Source organism: Schistocerca piceifrons, chromosome 3, assembly GCF_021461385.2.
Source record: "Schistocerca piceifrons isolate TAMUIC-IGC-003096 chromosome 3, iqSchPice1.1, whole genome shotgun sequence".
NCBI lineage: Eukaryota > Metazoa > Arthropoda > Insecta > Orthoptera > Acrididae > Schistocerca > Schistocerca piceifrons.
In genome coordinates this window covers 551,588,414-551,614,396 of record NC_060140.1, presented here as the reverse complement: position 1 = coordinate 551,614,396, position 25,983 = coordinate 551,588,414, and the positions used below count along the sequence as shown (strand labels likewise).

The window sequence follows — 25,983 nt, the reverse complement described above, 5'->3', positions numbered from 1 at the left end:
AATATTTACAACTGAAACAAATAAGCTAATGTACCTTCCACAGGTCCCAAGTGGAATGATCATCATTTTTTTAGTGAACATTATATGAAAGAATCATTTTACAAACACTAATGCAGTGAATTTAAAATAAAATAGTTTTTTTATTTATAAGGTAATAAACATGTAATAGAACTACTACAATACTTATTTACAATGAACACATTGCTGCACTGAAATGGTGTAGAAGTTAGATTGTGCTTACACACACACACACACACACACACACACACACACACACAAAAATCAGCTAAACAGACTTCTGCAGGATGTTCTTGAGTTCACGCCACATATAAGTCTTACTGCACGTTTTGGCTTGATGAATTACCCCAAAAAATAATCCCATATGACATTATTAAATGAAAGTAAGCATTGTATGCCAGCTTTATCATTTTTATATCCTCTATATCTGACACAATTCACATTGCAAATAGAAATTTGTTAATACGCTTCAGCAGTTCTGTAGTGTGCTCCTCCCAGTTGAATTTATTATCTAACTGTAATCCCAAGAATTTAACACTGTCCACTTCTTCTATCTTCTTGTCATCATATGTTAGACATATACTCGTGGGACACCCCTTACAAGTTCTGAACTGCATGTAGTGTGTTTTCTCAAAGTTAAGTGACAAAGAATTGGGTAGGAACCAGTGATTAATTTCCACAAATATTTTATTAGCTGAACTTTCTAAGACTACACTTGATTTGCTATTTATTGCAATGTTTGTATCATCGGCAAACAAAACGAACTTGGCATCTGGTAATGTTACTGATGAAAGGTCATTGATATACTCAAGAAAAAGTAAGGGCCCTAAATTGGAACCTTGTGTGACCCCACATGTAATTAGTTCCCAGTTGGATGATGCCTGATAGCTTAATACATGTCTCTTTCCTAATAACACCATTTGTTCCTACCAGAGATATAAGATTTGAACTATTTTGCAGCATTTCCTTTTATGCCATAATATTCTAATTTACTTAAAAGGATATTGTGATTTACACAGTCAAATGCCTTTGACAAATCACAAAATATACCAGTTGCCTGCAATTTTTTGTCTAATGAATTAAGCACATTTTTCACTGTAAGTGAAGATAGCCCTCTCAATATCAGAACCCTTTAGATATCTGAACTGCGACTTTGACAGTATGTTATTTGAGATAAGATGGTTATAAGGCTGACTGTACATTACTTTTTCTAAAATTTTTGAGAATGCTGGCAAAAGTGAAATTGGACAGAAATTTGATGCTATTTCTTTATCTCCCTTCTTAAACAGTAGCTTAACTTCAGCATAATTCAACCATTCAGGAAATATTCCACTGATAAATGACTGATTACACAGATAGTTTAATATGTTACTTAACTCAGAATCGCATTTTTTAATTAACTTTGTTGATATTTCATCATAACCACTAGATGTTTTTGATTTTAAAGATTTTATGATGGACATTATTTCTGCTGGGTTAGTGAGGGTCAAATTCATATTATGGAAGTTACTTGAAATGTCTGGTCTGAGGTATTCCATAGCAGCATCTACAGAACCTTACAACCCCATCTTTTCATAAACAGCTATAAAATGTTTGTTAAAAACTTCTACAACACTATACACATCTGTCACCAATGTATCGTTTACTCTTAATGCTATTTGTCCCTCTTCATGTCTGGTTCTACCAGTCTCCTTCTTCACTATATCCCATACTGTCTTTATTTTGTTATCTGATATGACTATCTTTTCCTTGTAATATATTTACTTTGACGTCTGTAATACAGTCTTTAATATTTTGCAGTATTTCTTGTAATGTGCCATAGCATCAACATCGGAACTGTTTCGCATTGACAGAGACATTTTTCTTTTTGTTTTACGAGATACCCCTATTCCTTGAGTAATCCATGGCTTCTTTGTAGACTTTGCTCTAACCTTGGTTAGTTTTGGGGGAAAACAGTGTTCAAATAAGGTAAGCACTTTATTAGCAAAAGTGTTATATTTTTCATTCATGCCATGAACACTGTAAACATTAGTCCAGTGAATGTCTCTGAGGAGTGTCCTAAAATAATTAATATTTCGCTTATTGATTACCCTCTTGAGCTCAGATTTAACAGATTTTATATCCTGTTCAGTATTAACATTTAACAGAAGGAACTACATGTCATGGTCTGAGAGGCCATTGACTATTGGTTTTGTAATATAATTTTGTTCATTCGACTTTTCTATAAAGATATTATCAATGGCTGTTTGTGAGCAATTGGCTACCCTAATGGGGAACTTTATAGTGGGAATTAAGTTGAAAGAATGTGTTACTGACTTAAATAAGTTCTTATTGGGAGAGTATTTAAGGAAATCTACATTGAAATCACCAGCAACCACTATTTCTTTGTTTTTGGTTGTTAAATGGGCCAGTACAGCTTCAAGGTGGTTTATGAACAGATTAAAGTTACCTACAGGTGCTCGATATACACTTAATATTATGAAGGTTATTTCATATGATCCAGGAATGGTTAGTACACTTATCTCACCATAACCTGTTTTATTACAATATTACCAGAAAAGAAACTGAAAGTTGCTTCACAAGTCACAGACATGCAATGTGTGCACAAAAGAATATATGTAAAACTTGAAGCACATCTGCACCCACACATAATTAAAATAATTTGAGAGATTATGTTCACAAGATTTGTAAGAGCATATTATTTGATATTCAGCTGTGACTGATCCAAGATTTTGCTTTGGAAAGGGGTTTGACCCAGCTGAGGGTAGGCTTTATCAAGGTAAACACTAAAACACCAAATGAGCACACACATAATTTTATTTTGCTCATTTACCGCATAGCATCTCTCCTCTGATAACTTTTCCAAAATTCTTCAATTACTTCAACAGGTTGTAGGCTGTCAGCTATATCTGGGTGGATATATATGGCAGCCAAACTATTCAATCTATCTTCCATCATTGTCAGTTTCACTAGATTATGTAAAGAGAAGCTGCACTTCTTACTACTGGTAATGTAGCAAGAATTTGTAAAGTAATTTTCAAATTTGGGAAAAATTCATTTGTCTCGTGATGCTCTTCTGATGCTGTTTGGGGGAGATGTTCCCTGTCTGTCCAAAGCTCCTGCCTTGGAGTTATTCCCTCCTATAACAAGAGAGGATGAGGCATGTAGCTGCTGTTAACATGTGCAGCTGCCACTACTGAGTTTAGATTTCTGTTTTTACTATGGCACTTGGTATAATGGTGAAAAGCTCAAGAATTAAAGAGTGCTCTGCTTGGAAAGAGCAGGTTCTCAACTGCCCAAATACAGTATCGCTGAAAAGGAATCCATTTGCCTGCCCGGCCAGCTGCACAGTGTAAAGCACTGTTTCCCAAGTGGGAAGGCATGCTGGTCCCCAGCACAAATCCACCCGGCAGATTAGTGTCGAGGTTTGGTGTGCAGGCCAGCCTGTGGGTGGCTTTTAAGGCAGTTTTCCATCTACCTCGGCTGTTTCCCTTTATTCCGGCTCAGTTACACTATGTCGGAGATTGCTGCGCAAACACCATTTCCACATAAGCGTACACCATAATTATTCTACCATGCAAACATTTGGGATTACACTCATTTGGTATGAGTTCCCGGGTGGGGGCCACTGTGGGCCGAACTGCACAATAACCCTGGGTTCGGTCTAGGGTAGCGGTGGGGTGGGTGGATTGCTGTGGCCTGTTATGGGGTTGTGAACCATTGAGGGCTACGGCAGGATGAAGCCTCTCCGTCGTTTCTAGGTAATACATACATACAAGGAATACATTCAATCTAAAAGTTACATATGTAGTAAGGTGCACGACCAGAACTCCGAACTTGGTCTTGTAGCACAAATTGTTCTTATTCATGAGTGTTTTAACCCATTAAAAGATTATTGAGAAATTTTTGAAATTAACTTTGGCATGTGCACGAAAAAAGGTCGTTTGAAAAGAATTCAAAACCAAACAAACCTAAATGATTAATGTTATATTACATTATTTACATTAAATATTATTTCACTCTGTCCCTTGTAGGACAGGCAGAGAGAGGATCAAGTGCTCAGGGCACAGTACATGGCCACCTGCACCAGACTGACCAAAAGGTCAGCATAACTCAGCTGAATAAATAGTCAGAAACTCTACCAATCATGTTGATATAATCTCATTCAAATATACACATTATAATCAGAAGGCTGCATCTCATCGACTTTGAGTTAACAGTGATAATTTGCTGAAATTGTTTCCAGGTCATATTGGTTTGTTTTTGCCCGATCTGCCCTCTCCTTTCTCCCCTTTCAGTTAAAAAAACAAAGATCATGGCTATGTCATTCTGTAGTGTTTGATTGCCCAAACCATACATCGTAGGCCTGAGTGTACAGCTGTATGCCCTCACTAACAGCATGCTTGCATCTCGAGCAAGCACACACAGTCCTGGCGCAGGCATACAGGTGGCAGTGGAGTGAGGGGTAGGTATCACTGAATCTTGAATAAGTGTGCACATGAATTAAAAAATTGTCACATAAACACTTTCTGATAGAAATTTAAAATTTGAAAACATACTGTAGCTACTTCAAGTGGATTAACTAAGGATAAATGATAAAATTATTACTGTAGGTAGTATAACACTAAGAAAGTAAGATAATACCTAGTTTGAAATTTGTCAGCAATGGACCGAGGGGTGGGGGGGGCTTGAGTGCCTTAGCCCTCCCCACCCCTCCAGATCTGCTTCTCATATTCAATCTCAATTAGCAGAGATGTGTCATAGATCCAAACATTTACTGCAGGAGGACAATGGTTACTTTGTTCACAGCCTCTGCACAATCAAAATACCTTTTCCAATTAGACTGCATCCAACTTACAGTTTTGTGAATTCTGATGTTACAATAAACTTGTAAATGTGCTAACTTACTGATCTTTTTGTAAAACTAAATATAGCACAAATCTTTGTTCTAAGTGTTGTTGTGATTCATTTTCACACTGTAACAAGTATTTTCTCCTAGGTACTGAGATTGGTATAGCTGTACATATATAAAATTTAACTTCTGTAACAATAAACTTGTATACAGCAGTATCTGAACTATTATATTAACAAAACAGATGAGCAATTCATTGCCCGTAGAGCTTAAAAAAACTATAGGGTGAACATTTTTTAGCAGATCTTTGAATCTTGTTTTACACTAAAACGAACGAGGGTACAACTAGAGGCAAGCAGGGAAATGGATAAATCAGACATGAGAATACAGTAGCTTGTTCCAAGGAAGAAAAAACTGTACGTATTTCAAAGGACAAGCAGTAATTATGGGTTGGAACATCATTAATGCCACTTTGTTAAACTACCTGTTCCTCAACACCAGATAATATAATACAAAAATTACATTTTAAGAACAAAACAAATTTTCTGCATTATTAAACACAATTAAATAAAACCAATGACAAAAATTTGATTGTGTGTCCAGATCACTGCTGCTGCTCACAATGGCAGCAAACATTTAACTTAATGTAAATAAACAAACAAATGTAGACACTTATATATACTCATGCAGACACTGTTTACACAGCAGAGAGATCTTAGTTTAAAAAATAGAGCACTTAAGAACATTTTAAAAATCCCCGTGTTGTTAAAAAAAGATCAAATTTTCTATTTGTGATGGCAGTTGTAGTAAGTCTGGTGATGATGTGAAAGGACTTCCTTTAAGTGATCCTTGTAAACAGACAATTCACAGGTACCTTGACTTCTTCCTCATCCATGGAGGTACTCTTTCCTGATGGGCTCCATGGAATGTGAAGACTGGACCATTCAGTCAGTATCTCTGTTGCGGAATTTAAATATAATCCAAATTTTGCTGCTGTACTGTCTCTATCTACTACCTCTGCCTGTAATTCTCCAAGGAACCATACATAGGCAGGATAAACATAATGTGTATGAGTATCATGTTTCTCCCTTCTTAAACCATTTGCAGATCATGCATTGGAAGAATAACTGTTCTTACACTGCCACGCAAATATGAATTCTTGTAATTTCAGAATCATTATGTAAGAGGTATGCAAGCAGAAAGTGTTTCTTGATTCAAATATTTTCAGCATTATTGTAGTAAATCTTAATGTGATGCTCATTATCTTTCCTGTCGTATCTGCCACTGAAAGTTGTTGACCATTTCTGTGATGATGCACTGACTAAACAAACCAGCATTTAACTGAACAGAGTAGTAACTATACCAACATTTGAATGGGAACTTCGAGTATTTTTTGAATACACATCACTATCAAAGTAGATATTCATTTTATGCTTTATTATTTTCACTGTTAAAATCAACGGTGATCGGTTTTCATATAGTACACTTCACACCTGTAACACAACAGCTCAGTAAACTACTCTGCAAGACAGAGATTACTACTAAAACATCGTGCATGAGTAAATGTTTTAGTAGTAATCTCTGTCTTGCATATTACCCTGCCTTACACCTTTAAGCTCTCAGGTTTTCAAATCTCGTCGGTGCAGTCCCCAACAACCAGTCTTTCCTTCTCGTCCTGTCAGGTAAGTCTCCCCTGACCCAGGGTTCTGGTCGACTTTTCTGAACTGTACTCCTTTCCCTAAGCCTCTCCAGTCCTTTTCCTTCACCCCTCTTCCTTCCCCTTCAACTCTTCTGCCAGAAGAAGGAGCCACTGGCTCCGAAAACGTGTCAAAGTTAACTCCTTTTGTGTGTGTGTGTTCCCCTGGTGCCACTTGTTGGATAGATTTTTTTATCTAACCATTTACATTACATTATATATCAATAACTGTTTATTTTCATTGGACTATAAGGATGCATAAAATCTCTCTTTATGATGATTTTCCCCTCTACTATTAGTGGTTAGCAATCATGACAAGAATTTTTAGCTTGTGAGTAGTACCAGATATGTTCTATGTTTTTGGAATAAGGGTTATTTACAGTGGATTCCAAATGTGGATTTCTACACACTTTCACAGTTTGAAGCTTTCATTGCAGTCAGTTTTGCAAAGATGGCGCTTTGTACCAATAGTGCACTAATATTAACAAAACAGTTGCATAAATTACTTTTTAAGATGATCATTTTAATACTTCATACATTTTTGGTAGAGACTGATGTACTATTTAACCTGTTTTATGGCCTGCAGTTGTTTCATATAAAAGTAAAAACTCTCAATATTTCAACGTATATTATGTGAGCATTGCATGCAGTATAATTTGGTAATCGCTTATGAAGACTTGCATATAAAAATCATGCAGAAACCTCAGTAAATTACAGTTCTATTGTTAATTTATTTAAATTTTCAGATGGACACTTTGGATCAAAATGACACTGCTACAAAAAGTCAGTATGGTGTTCTGAAGCTGCAGCAGAGTCCATTAGCCACAGATTCGGGCACAAGCAGCTCAGACAACAACCTAGGTGTAGGAGGCTCTGGCAGTGGAGCTTTCAGTTTCTGCAATCCTGTGTATGAACCCACAGGCACTGGAGTGGGAGCTACAGCAGCTGTTGGAGGCACCACTACATATAAAGTTGAAGATGTTGTAGTACGCATGCGTTCCACTTACAGTAGCCACCCATCAACTGGGAAGGCATGGGGAGGTTTAAAGAGTAAGAATAACAGTTCTCTGGTGTTAATGACATTCATGAAATATTGTTTTCATCAATTATCCATATGTTTAACTATCTTGAGGTACTTCTTGTTATTTCCTAACTTTTTTTAACCTTGTGTTGTTGACAGTCCTGAGGAACTGGCAAAAATGTGTAAGATGAAATGAAATAATGTGTAAGAGGTTTCAAATAATGCTGGATGGAATACACATTAAGTGAATGGAGAGGTTATTCAGCATTTCTCTTTCCTTTCTGTCACTGTCACGAGATGATCTACCATTACAAGTAGCTTCAGAATATGGTAGTTACAGCTTGAATAATCTCTAATTCACAGTGAAATGAAATTTTTCTCTAATGTGGGAGTTTAGTACCAAGTGTGCTGGTTGAGACACTGTGAGAACACAGCCCAGGTAAACAATTTGTAACAGTTTAATTGAAAAGCACATAAACCAAAATACCCCTCTTCTGGAGCAAAAGTAATCACTAAAAGTTTGTGAAGTACTGAATTTATAAAAGTCCAACTTAAGCTGAAGGGTGTAATGATAAAACGGGGAAAGTTAATATTCAGTTAGTAGTAGAACAAAATAACATAGTGAAGGTGCTCCAATGCAGAGGCAAAGTTCCAGCAGTGGTGAAGGTAGACGCTGGTGACTTCATAGGTCAGCAGTAGCTGGTGCGACATGGCATGTACATAGTGAAGGTTCCAATCCACTTACAACCTACGTCCTCAGTTATTTGCTGGATGTATTGCAATCTCTTGTCTTCCTCTACAGTTTTTGCCCTCTACTACAGCTCCCTCGAGTACTATGAAAGTCATTCCCTGATGTCTTAACAGATGTCCTATCATCCTGTCCCTTCTCTCTGTCAGTGTTTTCCACATATTCCTTTCCTCTCCGATTCTGCACAGAACCTCTTCATTCTGTCCACCTATTTTTCAACAGTCATCTGTAGCACCACATCTCAAATGCTTCGATTCTCTTCTGTTCCAGATTTCCCACAGTCCACATTTCTGTACCATACAATTCTGTGCTCTGAATGTACATCCTCAGAAATTTCTTCCTCAAATTAAGGCCAATGTTTGATACTAGTAGACTACTCTTTGCCAGTGCTAGTCTGCTGGTTATTTTGCTGCCTAGGTAGCAGAATTCGTTAACTTCATCTGCTTCAGGACCATTAATCCTGATGTTAAGTTTCTCACCATTCTCATTTATTTTTGTCTTTTGTTGCTTTACTGTCAATCCATATTCTATACACATTAGACTGTTCATTCCATTCAGCACATCATGCAATTCTTCTTCACTTTCACTCAGGATAGCAATGTCATTAGCATTTTGTATCATTGATATACCTGCACCTTGAATTTTAAGTCCACTACTGTACCTTTCATTTATTTCTATTATTGCTTCTTCAATGTACAGATTGAACAGTAGGGGTGAAAGCCGGCATCCCTGTCTTCCACCCTTTTTAATCCAAGCACTTCATTCTTGGTTGTCCACTCTTATTATTCCCTCTTGGCTCTTGTACAATTTCTACATTATCCATCTCTCACTATAGCTTATTCCTATTTTTCTCATAATTTCAAACATCTTGCACCATTTTACATTGTCGAACGCTTTTTCCAGGTCTACATATCCTATGAATTTGTCTAGATTTTTCTTTAGTCCTGCTACCATTAACAACCGCAATGTCAGAATTGCCTCTCTGGTGCCTTTCCCTTTCCTAAAACCAAACTGATCATCATCTAATGCATCCTAAATTTCCTTTTCCATTCTTCTGTATATTATTCTTGTCAGTAACTTGGATGCATGAGTTGTTAAGCTGATTGTGCGATAATTCTTGCACTTGTTAGCTCATGCATTCCTCTGAATTGTGTGGATGTTATTTTTCCAAAAGTCAGATGGTATGTCGCCAGCCTCATACAGTCTACACACCAACATGAATAGTCATTCTGTTGATATTTCCTCCAATGATTTTAGAAAATCTGATGGAATGTTTTCTATCCCTTCTGCCTTATTTGATCTTACATCCTCCAAATCTCTCTTAAATTCTGATTCTATAGCAGGATCCCCCCTCTATTCTAAATGTATTTTGTTTCTTCTTCTATCACATCAGATAGCTATTCCCCCTGATAGAGGCCTTCAGTTTACTCTTTCCACCTATCTGCTCTCTCCCCTGCATTTAACAGTGGAATTCCTGTTGCCCTTGCTTTTAATTTCACTGAAGGTTATTTTGACTTTTGCATAGGCTGAGTCTGTCCTTCTGACAATCATTTCGTTTTCGATTTCTTCATATTTTTCATGCAGCCATTTCATCTTTGGTTCCCTGCACTTTCTGTTTATTTCATTCTTCAGTGACTTATATTTCTGTATTCCAGAATTACCCTGAACACTTTTGTACTTCCTGCTTTCATTGATCAACTGAAGTATTTCTTCTGTTACCCTTGGTTTCTTTGCAATTACCTTCTTTGTACCTATGTTTTTCTTTCCAACTTCTGTGATTGCCCCTTTTAGAGATGACCATTCCTCTTCAGCTGTACTGCGTACTGAGCTATTCCTTATTGCTGTAGCTATAGCCTTAGAGAACTTCAAGTGTATCTCATCATTCCTTAGTACCTCTGTATCCCACATCTTTGTGTATTGATTCTTCCTGACTAATCTCTTAAACTTCAGCTTACTTTTCATCACTACTACATTGTGATCTGAGTCTATATCTGCTCCTGGGTATGCCTTATAATCCAGTATCTGATTTCGGAATTTCTATCTGACTATGATGTAGTCTAACTGAAATCTTCCCTTATCACCATGGCTTTTCCCAATATACCTCCTTCTCTTGTGATTCTTGAACAGAGTATTTACTATTACTAGCTGAAATTTATTACAGAACTCAATTAGTCTTTCTCTTCTCTCATTCCTTGTCCCAAACACATATTCTCCTGTAACCTTTTCTTCTGTTCCTTCCCTTACAGCTGCATTCCAGTCCCCCATGACTAATAGATTTTTCATCTCCCTTTATGTACTGTGTTACCCTTTCAATATCCTCATATACTTTCTCTAGCTCTTCTTCCGAAGCTTCCGACATTGGCATGTATACCTTAACTATCGTTGTCCGTGTTGGTTCCTGAACTATCATTGTGTGTTGGTTTGCTGCCGATTCTGACAAGAACAATCATATCACTGAACTGTTCACACGAACACACTCTCTGCCGTACCTTCCTATTCATAATGAATCCTACTCATATTATACCATCATCTGCTGCTGCTGATATTACCCTGTTCTCATCTGCCCAGAAATCCTTGTCTTCTTTCCGCTTCACTTCCTTGGCCTGTACTATATCTAGGTTGAGCCTTTGCAGTTCCGTTTTCAAATTTTTCTAGCTTCCCTACCGTGTTCAAACTTCTGACATTCCATGCCCTGACTCATAGAACGTTATACTTTCGTTGGTTATTCGTTCATTATCTTGTGATCACCTTGCCCTTGGCAATGCACTCCCTTTGTCCGCAGCTCATGGTCATGCGGTAGCGTTCTCGCTTCCCGCGCACGGGTTCGCGGGTTTGATTCCCGGCGGGGTCAGGGATTTTCTCTGCCTCGTGATGACTGGGTGTTGTGTGATGTCCTTAGGTTAGTTAGGTTTAAGTAGTTCTAAGTTCTAGGGGACTGATGACCATAGATGTTAAGTCCCACAGTGTTCAGAGCCATTTGAACCAATGCACTCCCAGAGATCTGAAAGGGGGACGACTCCGGAATCTTTTGCCAATGGAGAGATCATCATGACACTTTTTGAATTACAGGCCATATGTCCTGTGGATAAATGTTACATGTCTTTAATCCAGTGGTTTTATGCCATCATAAATATCCAGACTGTATAAAAGTACTAGAGTAACTCATTACAATCACGAGGCCTGTGCCAACCATTGTGGCCGAGTGGTTCTAGGCGCTTCAGTCCAGAACCGCATTGCTGCTACGGTCACAGGTTCGAATTCTGCCTCGGGCGTGGATGTTTGTGATGTCCTTAGGTTAGTTAGGTTTAAGTAGTTCTAAGTCTAGGGGACTGATGACCTCAGATGTTAAGTCCCATAGTGCTTAGAGCCATTTGAACCATTTGAATGAGGCCTGTGGTGGCAACCAGGTCTGTAAGGCCAGTGACCTCTGCCATCTGCTGATGTAACAGCTTTGAGGTTAGACCACTCATTATCCTGAGAAGGGTTGTCAGTCTGTAGGGCATACAGCCCATACACAGCATCACTGAGAAACCTGGTGCTTCTTTGTTGGTCTGCTACAACTGATGAGCTAATCAGGCTGAGGTCGATGTCCATCAGAGTTGGTGTCCGGTGCAGGATCAGGCTGACCTTGCCAGAAGCCAGAGAGAGTGTGGACCCTGTGGCTGCCGCAGTTATGCTGCATTGTCGAAGGTTCCAGGAGGAGGGACCTCCAGCTGTGGAACAAAAATTCATGCAAATCCCCTGGTATGAGGCATTGTGGCATTGCTGTTTTCCTTCGGCACATATGGCTGACAGACATGTGGCAGATGGAGCCATTGTGTTGTTATACTTCCACCATGGCGTATCCCAATAAAATGGTTACTACTGCTGAGGCCTATTGGTGGCAATTTTTGGAGAAAACCAATGTCCAGATATCATCTTTGACAGAACAATGATGATATTGAGACAGTGAATGGGAAATGGGGTCCTTGTAGGGTGGAGGATAGTGAATTTGGACCGTTGCTGTCTTCCGTGGAATTTTTCAGTGGTGCTCATGCCAGTTTGATTGGTGGAGCAGTAAGACACCAAAAACAGTGACACGGCTTCATCTGAGAATCATAATGGCAGTGTAACTTTGCTAATTGTGGCTTGAATGTGCGAGCAAAGCATTCTGCTAATCCACTGGATGTGGTATGAAAAGTCACTGTGTGCACTAGAGCAATGCCATTGAAAGAACAAAAAGGAGGTAAATTCGGAAGATGTGAAATGATGCCCATTGTGGGGAAACTACAGTTTCTGGCAGTCCTATACAGAAAGTCCTTGCCAGAGCCTGGATAGTCAGTCTTGAGGATGTTGAAAACATCCGAGAATCACAGAGGACTCCAGTTCCTGCATCAACAACAATAAACCAAGAATAGCCAAAGAAGGGGCCTGAAAAGTCCAAATGGAATCACAACCAGGATGCTGAAGCATCCATCCATGGGAAGCATCTGGGAGTGGGTGCTGCCTGTTTGGTTTCACAAGTTTCACATGCTGCCACCTTGCTATCAGTATCTGCATCAGTCTCTCAGCAATACACATGTTGGTGGGGCAGCCTCTTTATGAGCACAGCTTCCCAGTGGCACTGATGGAATCACGATGCAAGTGTGACAATTTCCTCCATGCAATAAAAGGACTCCATTGAGGGTGGAGATCGTGTGACATCTGAGCCAGAACACTTGGACGTCCTCGTGAGCCATCTGTTTCTGATTTGCTGGCCACCCTCAGTGCACCAGATGGAGTGGTTCTTGCATAACTGGGTCCTTCAAAGAGTGACAGGCAATCACGTATGCATCCAATGGAAGACATGGCTACATCGTCTTCCGCTTCTGTGTCCATGTGGCAATAGGCCTCTAGTTCTGAATCTAATTGCATGTCCTGTTCCAGTGGTAACCAAGAGAGAATGTCAGCATTGGCATGTTGTGCTGGTGAGAGATGTCTGATGTCATATTAATAGTTACAGCAAAACAGTGCCCGTCTCTGGAGGTGATATGCCAATTTGGTCAGAATATTGTAGTCTGCCTTGAATAATGGTGAAAAGGGTTTATGATCTTACAGTAACATGAAATATTAGCTGTACACATAATAACGACATTTCTTGAGTGTGAACACAGTAGCCAGAGACTCCTTTTCTATTTGACTGTAGTTGCATTGTGCCTGTGTCAGATTTCTGGATATGAATGCAAAGGACATTCCACACCATCTACTTCATGAAATAGCACGACGCCCAAGCTGTAATCAGGAGCATCAGTTGGTACAATCAAATGTTCTGGTGGTTAGTAGGCCACAAGGCATGTTGGAGGGGGCAGGATTTAACGCAGTCAGAGTCCAGTTCCACTTCACATTTTTGCATAACAACTGATGGAGCTGTTCCGCTAAGGCTGCCACATTTGGGATGAACTTGCGATAATAATTAAGTTGACCGAGCACAGATACTAGTTGCTTAACGTCCTTTTGTACTGGATGTTTGCTCTATTGCTTGAACATTGTGGTGTAGGTCATATTCCTGAAGCAGTGAGAACACGACCGAGATATGACATCTGAGGCACCAAAAAAATGGCATTCCTGTTAACTCAATATTTTCTTGTTGGAGAATGGCAAAAACAGCATAATGGTTGTCTGCCAACTCCGGGCTCTTTTACCAGTGATGAGAATGTCATCCAAATAGTTTTCCATGGTGGGTACATCCCATGTCAGCTGTTCCCAAGTACCATTGAAAAATATCTGAGGCACTGGCAAAGCCAATAGGAAACCTGTTGTAGCAACCTAGACTTTTCTGTGACGCATCATACAGAGGGAGCTGAAGGTAAGCATCTCACAAATCAGTCTTGGCAAGAATCTTGCCTCCTGAAGATTATGCCATAATGTCATCCACTTATTGAATCATGCAGGCATCAGCGACAGACTGTGCATTGATGGTGGCCTTGGAGTTACAACAAATCCGAAGTGACCCATTTGGTTTTTCAACAATAATCACAGGGTAGCCCACTGACTGTTGGTGTCTGTCTTGAGATTGCCTTCCTTCTGGAGGTGCTATCATTCTGACTATGGCTTGTCTCTGAGCATGAATGGAACATTCCGAGCTTTCAAGTAACAAGGTGTTGCTCTTGGAAGGAGGCTGACATGAGCCTCAAAACCAGTGTTGCCAGTAGCAGGATGAGAAATAACTGACTTGTATGTAGAGCAAATGTCACTCAAGAAGGAGTTAGCCCTTTATGGCTGAATACTGTTGGTGTAGTCATGTACCTCCAAGCCCAAAGCATTAAAAATCCAAACTGAGGATGTTGGAGGCTCCATCAATATTTACCAATAAGAGACATGCCACAAAAACAGTAGAATGATACTGAATGTGAGCTGTGAGTTGTCCTTTCACCTCAGTAGTATCATAGCTGTAGCTATGCATTTGTCTGCGAATTTTTGTAGTGGATGATAAAGTTTCCCAAATTATGATAGTCATGGAAGTACCCGTATTGACATATTGACCTGGACTGTCACTAGGATGGAGTTTGCTTCCTCTATGAACACTGTCTGTCAGATACAGGAAGCACAGCATGGAATGTAAAATATCTGGGGCATAGATGTCAGGTACCTCCTCAACTCTTGGGGAAAGGCGGCCCATGTGGGCATAATCTAAGTTCATCTTGAGGGAAGATTGGCAGACTTCCTCCTTGTTTCCTGTCTTGCTGCAGGAGGAACATTTAGCGCAGCGATAATGACACTATTGCCATAGGTAGTTGATAAAACAGTTGCTACGTGAGGGTATCTGCTGTGGGTAATGGGCACTGGTTGAGGGCTTGCCAGCCGCAGGTGAATCGTAATGTAATGAAAGCCATGGCTGGGATTTATGTCGGCAAGTTGGACAAACCCTTGTGAAGAGTTATGCAACGTTGCCAATGACCATAGAAGCTATTCAGATGCCCTAATGATGGGGAGGAAACACTCTGTCATGGGATCCTTGACTTTGATGTGGTCACTATGATGTCCTCCATCTTGTGAAAGTACAAGAGTCATATCTCTGACCAAGGAATTTAAGTAGGGCTGTTTACATTGGAGATTAGTACAATAGAATACAATCATTAGATAAACCCCGCAGTTTGGCTATCCACCCTCTGTAAGATTATCCACTAAGCTTGTGGCAACTAAGAAATTTATAGTGGACTACTGAAGTGTGCACTGGTGAGCCAAATATTTTAGTAAACAAGTCTTTAAGTGAGTATATGGGAGGGCACAAGGCTCTGTCTAAGGGTTCAGCTGGCATAGTAAGTGGTAAGTTTCCTGGAAGGCATATACCGCAGAGAACACTCACTGCTGGGTGTCACCTGCAATATCCTGGGCCAGGAAGTGTTGTTCCAGTCTGGCCATGTAGCTCACTTAGGGCCCAGTCTTGTAGTCAAACAGTTGGATTGGTGGCAGCAACCCTTGGAATCCTTTTACCAGTGAGTCAGTGCAGGACAGCTCCTTGGACAGCTCTGGATTGGATGTTGTGATGACTGTCATTGTGTCTGCTATCACTTTCAAGGCTTGCTACATGTTCTAAAGCAGCAGCAACACCTAGGCAGTAACATCTGCAGCATTAGACCTGATAAAGCAGATAATCGCTTTTACAATCTTCACAACATAGGCACCACATGCCTACTAACACTGTTTGCCCAGGGTGAAAAGCACATGTTAAAGCTTTGGTTCATAGAAAAATCTCTTGTTACCATTTGCTAAGTATTGTGCCGGTGAGGCACAGTTTGAATGCAGCCCAGATAAACAATGTATTATAGTTTTATTGAAAGGTACATAAACCAAAATTTTCCTCCTTTGGAGCAAAGTTAATAACTACAAGTTTGTGGAAGTTTATGACTAGCACTGAATTTATAAAAGTCCAACTTAGGATGAAGTTCACAATGATAAAACATCCAAAGTTAATATTCACTCAGCAGTAGAACAAAATAACGTAGTGAAGGTCGACATCCGATACCAAGTTTCCAGGATGTCTCTGATGCTGAGGCCAAGTCCCAGCGATGATGAAGGTAGTCGCTGGCAGCTCCATCAGTCAGTGATGGCTGGTTCAGTATATCGGTATGGCATCATACATAGTGTGGCGAAATAAATAAAAAACATTTTATATTTTAAATTCCACGTCATTGTTGATTTAATCAGAGTTCTCACCTTAGACGTAGAATTAGTCCTTCTGCCACAATATTAATTCATTAGTCGCCATCGATGTTCTTCTCTTTGTTGACCGTGTGTACCATCATGAGTCGGCATCGGTTCACTTCACGAAGACGGTGGAAACCAAGGAATACTATGCTACGTCGCTATAAATAATTTTCGTAACACTTCGATACTTTTCACTATTTTTTATTCACAACACAATAAGACTTGCTGTGCTCATCGCACAAACCATAATTACCAACCACATGGCTGCCTTTCCGCACAGTCCAAAATCACGTCCATCCTCCACAAGGCAACAATCGAAAGTGTCCCTTAGCTCCTTGGAGTATCAAACAAAAGAGAATCCAATGTGAACTTTACAAAGATTATAATATACATGCCTCTCAATTTATCTTTGGCGCAGCTTTTAAGATATCGTATGTCTCTGCATAGGAATGTGTCATTACAACTGCCCCCCTACTGTATACTGTCACTAGAAAATTTTATTTGATTGACAGGATACAGTAGTCGACCTTGCAATTGATAGGTTTGGGGGTCTTTTATTTACAAACTTCATTTTTATTGTCTCATTTTCATGGCACTGTGAATTCTTTGGTATTTCTGAGTGTGTGTCAGTTTTTTGGTATACTTATGCTAATATTTACAAACCTTAATCCTAATATACAAAGTTCTGGTTAATACTGAGAAAATGACATCATGTAGTAAAGTTTGTACAATAAAATATACACTGAATACAACGTTACATACAAATGTTTCCTTCCTCATCCGAGGTGAAAATTAAGTCCTTGTATTGCTTTCTGTATTTATTCTGGGGCGACGAGCTTTGTTCGCTAGCCCGTGTTGAATATGGGCGGGTAATACGCGCGCCAGATTGTTTGCTCGTCCGTTAGCTGGCGACGTTGGTTGAATGCGCGCGCCAGTGCACTGAATATACACCGACGTGCGGGTACCGTCAAGACTTCCGAACCTCAGTATGCGTGTGCTTTTTGTAGTTCCTTCCAGTGCTTAGACTGGATACGACGAGGTACTTTGGAATATGTGCCCCGAAGAACACACCACACTATGTGCGAGGCGGAGGACGATCCCGTCGATGCAGCTCCTGGTAAGAAGCGTACCATGTCAAACTTGTTTGGCATTGTCCTTTCCTACTGTGACGCCATGGGTCGTTTGACGATACAAGCTTCAATTTTCGCTGTCACTTGTTTAGGGTCGCTGACATTTGCAACGTAGCACTACTTTACACAATTTTAATTTCTACACACACACCACTTTAACCGCAAGTATTGCGATCGAAACTTCCTTTTCACTACACTTTTTTTTCTTCGCATTAACCCCTTTTACCTATTGTACTGAGATTCATTCCCCTCAATACTTCTGGTCAATGTACATAATTTGTAAGTCACAGGACTTGGTATGAAATACAAAATACATCACATACAATGGAATAACATATAATACATACAATACATTGTTTGCATTTACTGTAGGAAAAAACTATCGACTAAAATTGAAAAAATTTTTGACCACTCATAGTGGCTTCTTCGTCTTGGATTTTACTGACACACACACTCGCCTTTTTCCATTAATCTGTTAGAAGGAACAAGTCCTTTGTTTTCCTTCTTGAACTCGAGTATAAGTTAAGGTTTACCTCCGTTACGTATTCTTCATACGGAACGACATGCATCAGCATGCAGAGAATACAGCTGTAGCCGCTCCACTGAAGCTTGGGAAGGGAATTTTCTACCTTCTACTTAGGGTAGTGGCAACGACTACGTGTATGCTACGGTTTTTTGCGTATAAAATCTGAAAAATGCACGAAATAATCATTTATATGCAGCATAACCCTAATATGTACAGTGTTTTGGGCGTAAGCACATTCTGGTGTGCTTGTAAATCATTAACCCTAATAAAACTTCCTACCCTAACATGGACATATAAACATAAAATTTTGAAGTTCAGGGTGTAACTACTATTACTATGTACAGAGTTTCATAATAGCGGCACGCCCTTGTTTGCGTGTATCATCTTCAATTAAAGTGCGCTTATAGGCGTCTTGTGTTATCATGGGAGAAAAAATACAGACATTTTAATGCATCGGTTGTCATGAAAATCTATGTACACGAACAATCAGACTTTCATAGCTTCAGTGCAGCATGAAATTCTTTACGACGCTTTTGTTCATAATTCATTTTATAGACGATTCCTTTGCTTACAGGTCGTCGATCACACTACTTACCTGTTTCTCGTATAGCGGCGAGATCATTTTCATTCTTTGTGACTGTAAATTGTAATATGTGTGAAACATATAATTTTGACATGATTTTTTCCTTTCATGTTTCAAGTGGGTAAAGTAATTCATACCTTCCTTTTGCATACATGAGTGAAGCATCGCTAATGTTGCACTTTGTATCAGGTTTTTCGCATTTTCTCGTAAACTCGTAGAGTCTTACGGTTTTAATTAAGTTGTTTCTTGACATTAGGTATACCTGTTTATACGCGGTTGTCTTAGAGTTTAATTTTCCTTATACACTTCTACGTTGTTTAAGTTCCGTACATGTACAGAGCTTCTTTCGCCTTTCACACATTCATACATACGTTTATACACAAAAAAATATCTACCACTATAATATACACTTTGCTGGTGAGGCCCTTTTTCGGTACCCTGCACCATTCCTTCAATATTCCAAAATAATTCAGGGTGTGCTGAGCATCGTCCCTTATACTAATAATACTTACAACTAAATATTTCTTCTTACATACATAACTGCCTTACAGTCCATTAATGCGCAACATTCCCTATTTTCCTCCTTTACACTTTAGCTTTCGTACATGTACCCTCGTGTATAGCTTATATATTCTACAAAGTTGTTTGCTGAGTGCTTCAGGTGTTTCCTAACGTTAATGTGTGTCTCTCTCTCTATAAACTCTAGGTATTTGTTTTGAGAGCGATTCAGTTCATTACTCACGCTGCATAGATCTGTTTATTATTTTCCTATTTTAAAGCTTGTGTCACTCTTTTCCTTAGTCACAAAAATTCCCGCGTTTACCTTGTTGTTCATTCTGAAAATCGCTATCTACTGTGTAATGTAAATGTATGCGTTATCTCTTTGATTTCCTCTTTGCTGCTTTTTCCCTATATGTAATTGTGTGCTGTTCTCGTGTACATAGCCTTTCTTCCGGTTATATATCTGCATTATTTATCTATTTATTTTTTTTCTATTTTCTTTCTCCTTCCGTACAAGCTAAGATTTTACTCAGTATAATATAATATTACAATACCGTCCATGACCAGTATGTACTTGCATGTTCACTTTTATTACGTAATACCAGCTTATAATTAAATTTTGTAAGTTACTATTTACAAGACATGTGTACCCTTTCCTTTCTTGTTTTTGAATGACTTTCGTCTCTGTGTCTCATAGTAAGAGTGGTCTCAAAACTTTTAAACGTTCCGCGCATGCGCGCTTACGTACCACGACTGGACTGTAGGCGCGGGGAAAACTCTGCATTGTTGGTGAACATTATTCGTGATAGCCACCATCGTGTAATAGTCACGTGACACCTGGACTCGACCGCGCATGCGCCTTCGCGTTTTGTATACGCTCAGCTGATCGGACATGGAAGGGGGGAAGATTTCTCCCCGGCTCGCTGCCTACAGCGCGGCCAATGACCTCGTCTTGACATGCAGCTATCGCGTGCTCATGAGCTGAGCATTGGATTGCAACTTCGACGCGTGGTTTCTTGCTCGTCTCAAGCGAACAAACTCTGACCGTCGCGCTAATTTGTCTTTGTTCCCCTCTCTTAAATAACTGAGTTAGACTACAAAAGTACTGTATGGTTTATTTTTATAGTGTTAAGACTCACAGTAACACATGTTTCATTAGGTTTGGTTAAATATGCGCTTTTAAGCTGGCATATGCCCCCAGTTGTTCGCAAGTTTCTTAGGTTAATGACAGCAATTTTACTATGTGACCCAAGATCGTACAATTTCAATTTTGCTAAAATAACATATAACCTTTAATGAAAAAATTCCTTGATTTCCTTGTGAGGGTATAACCCTTTCACCTTGCTCGTTCGTGTGTTACCTAACAGATAACATCCTGGGTGAGGTTTGTCTATTATAATGAAAGGGCCATCATACAACAACTGCCACTTTTTGTTTAATGCCTTAATTTTAGAGGATTTTGGGTGGGTACGTAATAGTACTTCCTGTCCAATGTTAAATTCTGTAACCTTTTTTATCTTTTTGTTGTCATTACAGCCTGCACGAGGTCACTTACCTTGTCCGGTGCTTTCGTCTCTTCTTCACATAGATCATCTTCTACGGTCGCATCCTGATCATATCTTAAAAATAATTGTCTAAGATGTAATGTGTGCTTGTTTGTGCCCCCTGTTGTCAAATCGGTCGGCCGGTGGGGGCTCATTACGACCGATTGTTGTTTACCGGGGGAGACAAAGGCGTTGCTTCAGTACTGTCCGTTACCTCTACAAAGTGTACTGAGTGGTTATTCTGTCGCCAATTAGTTTCCGGACCGCTGCGTGCAACATTTTCTTGCGACCGGCCGTCGCTATTCCTCCTTGGTCTATCATTCCTATGACTGTAACTATTGTAATTTTCATTTGTGTGCCGCCTTTCATCACGCGGGCCTGACCAATCATTCACGTGATTTCTATCATTTCCATACCGGCGTGGACCGTAATCTGTACTATACCTTCGGTCTTCACGTCTCTGTGGCGCCGAATTCCTCCGATTCCCGTAATTCCAGGTTCCATTATTTGGCCTTGTCGCATACGGATGCCAACTGTGTGGGTTTTGTCCACTGCCATTAAAATGATATCCGTTACCGTTGTTTTGATTGGTTCCGGAATATTCATTCCGATTACTTGTGCTCGGCTCTTCGTATATTAGATCAATTGAGTCAAGCACGGAAAGAAAGTATTCAAGGTCGTTCTCTGGTATGGTTACCAATTTTTCGCGTAAGTTCGCGGGTAGTTTGTTTTTCAGAATTTTGAGAACATCTACGTGCGGTATTGGATTGTTCCAATAGCGCGTCTTATTCAAGTACTTTTCGAAATACTTTCTCAACCCGCCGTTTTTGAGGTTGAACGGTTGTGGGTTGAATACTTCACGGCGCAGTCTTTCTTGGACCCCAGCAGACCAATATTTCTCCAAGAAAGCCCGTTCAAATTGTTCGTAGGTGACGCACTGTTCAGCCATGTCTGTGGCCCACAAAAGTGCGTCGCCTTGTGTGAAGCCTACTACATATCTAATCTTCTGTGCCTCAGTCCAGTTTCTTGGTAAGACATTTTTAAATGCTCTTACAAATACGACTGGATGAGTTTTTCTGGATTCTGTGGAGAAAACTGGAAACTGTCTATGTTTCAACAGGCTCTCATCGACTAGAATCGTCGAGATGCAAGGCGACACACCTACTGCCTGTTGCAGCACCGCGTTTGGCGAATAGCCATTGTTTGCCTGTGCCTGTGCGTGCACATACGCCGGACAGGGCGCGTGATGTTCTGCGTTATTGACATCGTAATCTGGCACGGGCGAATAAGTGTCGTGCTGCTTGTTGCTTGACGTAGGCAAGTCATTTGAAACATTCAGTCTACCAGCAATTTCCTTACGTATTCTGTCCTCGGCTACTTTTATTTCATTACCTAATTTTTCAAAAAGTTTTGTTTCCCGGTCAGTTATTGATTCATTTACACTACCGTTTTCTAAAGTTTCATTTATTTTGATAATGTCCGCGTTGATACGTCGAGTCTCCTGTTTCAGAAAACCGACTTCTTCGTTAACTTTATTAACTTGGTCAGGTATTTCTTCACATGCGGACTGTACTCTTGTTAAATTTAATTGAATAGCCTGTACGTTTTCATGTATTTCTTTTTGTACGGTTTGTGTTTGATTGTGTGTTTCTACTATTTCTGACAGTTCCTGTTCCTGTTTGGTTGTAAGATCTGACAATTTCTTTTCTAAGTCATTTGCCAATACATTGTATACACTATTGACGGTTTTGATGACTTTGTCTTCGATCTTTTGATCGATTTCATTGGTGAGTTTATTTAAGCGTTGATCGAAATGTCTGTGTATGTTCTCAAATTGCGTGTTTACACTTGAAAACTGCTGTTGGAACCCAATTTCCATGTTTGACAATTTTGTGTTTGTCATTATTTCTAGATTCGCCAGTTTCTCGCTCACATTTGACATCAGACTATATAATGCCTCAAGCGTAACTGACGAAGCTTGTGTGTTTGTATTTATGCCATTATTTGTTGCCATTGTTTCTCTGCCACGGTCTGATTGAATCGAAACCGGGCTAGGTTCACTGACTTCACGCGAAATATTTTCATCTGATCTGGTAATCGATGCTTCATCGACTGTGCACAAGGTTTCATTTGCAAGTGGTTCGTTATTGTTAATCCCTGTGGAGTGCAATTGAATTGTATTTACTTCTACATTATGTTGTGCTGAAAAACTAATTGCGTCATCATTTACGTCACTATTGTCAGAATCGGTGACGTGTCCATGAACATTTGTCAAATTAAAGTTCTTCGATTCCATTGTGAAGATATTATTTTTATCTGTACTTTACTGTTAATCTAAATCTTTAAATTCTCTCGCAGTTGAATTAATAAAAATATCTCGCGATTGTTATTTGTTGCGCGTCGGAAATTTACAAGATGGCGCACTACGTCTTCTAATTTGCGATTGTTGAACATAAAAAAGTAATTATCAAAGTGTAATTGTGTGTTGCCACAAACACTACCAGGATTTTAATATGGACAGGAAAAGGTTCTGCTTTAAGTGGAGATAAGCCAAGGTGCAGCCACTGCATGCGTTTGCGCTTTCCTACCTTAATTCCGACTGAGCTGCGTCACTCACGATTACGTTAGTTTTGTAAATCCTTGTCCTTGTTCCTTCTGGTTATTGTGCCATCCGTTTATACAGTTAATATTGTTTCACTTTATTCGTCATTTTCCATGTGCGTCATGTAACAGAGAAACAGTAATTAGTACAAGTACATTTGTAGCACAACAATGAAGTACTTACTCTTTGTTCCACCAGCACTGTCCCTGTCAGCGGTCGCCAGTGTGGCGAAATAAATAAAAAACATTTTATATTTTAAATTCCACGTCATTGTTGATTTAATCAGAGTTCTCACCTTAGACGTAGAATTAGTCCTTCTGCCACAATATTAATTCATTAGTCGCCATCGATGTTCTTCTCTTTGTTGACCGTGTGTACCATCATGAGTCGGCATCGGTTCACTTCACGAAGACGGTGGAAACCAAGGAATACTATGCTACGTCGCTATAAATAATTTTCGTAACACTTCGATACTTTTCACTATTTTTTATTCACAACACAATAAGACTTGCTGTGCTCATCGCACAAACCATAATTACCAACCACATGGCTGCCTTTCCGCACAGTCCAAAATCACGTCCATCCTCCACAAGGCAACAATCGAAAGTGTCCCTTAGCTCCTTGGAGTATCAAACAAAAGAGAATCCAATGTGAACTTTACAAAGATTATAATATACATGCCTCTCAATTTATCTTTGGCGCAGCTTTTAAGATATCGTATGTCTCTGCATAGGAATGTGTCATTACAATAGCAAAGATTCCCATTGAGGATCTGACTGAGGAACAGCTGGTGCAGCCAGCGCCTGGTGCAGAGCTTAAAGGAAGATGTCTCAGAGTCCTCTAAATAGACAGGCTATGTAGAGATACGTCAGGTGATCAAGGATGGCAGAGGGCAAAAGTTTTTTTAGATTATTTGGTCAGCAATGAAACTGGTTAGAAGTTGCATGTAAGTGTTAGACATGTAACTCATTGCTCCATCATCCAGCTGCTTCACAAATATATTAAGATACCCATATAAACTGTAGTGTAGTGTCTATCGTATATCAGAGAAAATGGGACGAACAATCCTGGAAGTTGACATGTGCACCACTCTCTAACCTTTTCATCATGCAGTTGTGTGTTGTGGATGATACAGGGGCTTACACTAGTCCAGTATATCTTGTTTTGTATGTTGTCATCTGACAGATGGAACCATGCCTCACCTATAAACCAATTTATGGAGAGAATGTCTGAATGTTGAATAAGAAACCTCTGAAGCCATTGAAAGTAACACATTTTTTCCTCATGATCTGTTTTTTTACAATTCTTTCATCATGTGCATTCTGTATTGCTGCAATGCCAATTTCTTCACAGCTCTCTGACATCTGCCATATGAAATGCCTCTCTCCTGGCTCCATCAACACAGTGATGAGTTCTCCAGCATCTTCGAACATGGATAACCATTCATTTATACATACATCATTTGTGATGATTCCCGTCATGAAGGAGCACCATCAGTGACGTAAAATGAGTCAAATTATACATTAACTAGTACAGTCAGTGATTGCAGGTTGCTTGTGCCAGTATATGTTAAGTGACTATCATAGGTAGAATGATATGTATATCATAATTTCTTCAATAAAATTATAACTGTCAAATTCAGAACTAATACATTTGCACTGATAAATATAGAAATTAGTTGTAGATTACTTTTTAGGGTTCCATGCCTCAATCAGTAAAAACGGGACCCTTATAGGATTATTTTGTTGCCTGTCCATGTGTCTGTCTGTCCGACTTTAAGAACCCCTTCTCTCAGGAATGGGTAGACCTACCAAGTTCAAATTTGTGTCATGTATTAATATCTATTGTGCCTTGGAGGTGTAAAAATTGTAACCTTCTATATTAGTGCAGTCAAAAGATACCACTATTTATGTCATATATTGTGATACTTGAAAACATAAACATCAAAACCTATTGGCTGCTTCGTGTTGACTTAGAATTGTGAAATTTGGCAAGAAGCAAGGTTTCACAGTACAGGTAAAGGAAAATCTGAAGATTACTGATTTGTAATTACATAACATGAAAAAAATTGTTTTGAAATTTTTTATTCAGCTATCTGTCTGTCTGTTCATCTGTTAAGCCCCTTTTCCTGTGGAGCAGTTTCGCATATCAAGTTCAAATTTATGTCATCCACTAAGGTGTATGGTCCCTTCGCAATATAAAAATTTTAAGCTTCTAAGTTATTGCAACACATATTTCACATTTTTGATACTCGAAAACAGTCATCAAAACCTATAGGGTGCTTCCCATTGACTCAGAATCATGAAATTGGGCAATAAGAAAAGTTTATAAGCCAAGTTTCATAATACAAGTAAAGGAAGAAATCCAAAAATTGAAAAACACCCATGACTACAATCTACAGCTGCCAAGGCCAGACCTGGCCATAGCAGCCAGAGGCTGTGGTCCTGTGTGTGAGTGAGTTGCATTTGCATGTGTGTGTGTGTGTGTGTGTGTGTGTGTGTGTGTGTGTGTCTGTGTCTGTGTCTGATGAAGTCTTGTTTTCTTGTTTGGCCGAAAGCTTTGTTTGATAGTCATTTTGTTGTGCCTATCTGTGACC

General features: G+C 39.5%; 1 protein-coding gene across 2 annotated transcripts in view; it reads left to right on the top strand.

The window, feature by feature from the left end:
- LOC124788089 (equilibrative nucleoside transporter 4) overlaps positions 1 to 25,983 on the top strand; it is a 205,039-nt gene that overhangs the window by 87,021 nt on the left and 92,035 nt on the right. For both annotated transcript variants that reach the window (XM_047255190.1, XM_047255191.1), the window contains exon 6: positions 7,313 to 7,616. In XM_047255190.1, the coding sequence (XP_047111146.1) occupies positions 7,313 to 7,616 (304 nt within the window). The remainder of the gene's footprint in view (positions 1 to 7,312; positions 7,617 to 25,983) is intronic.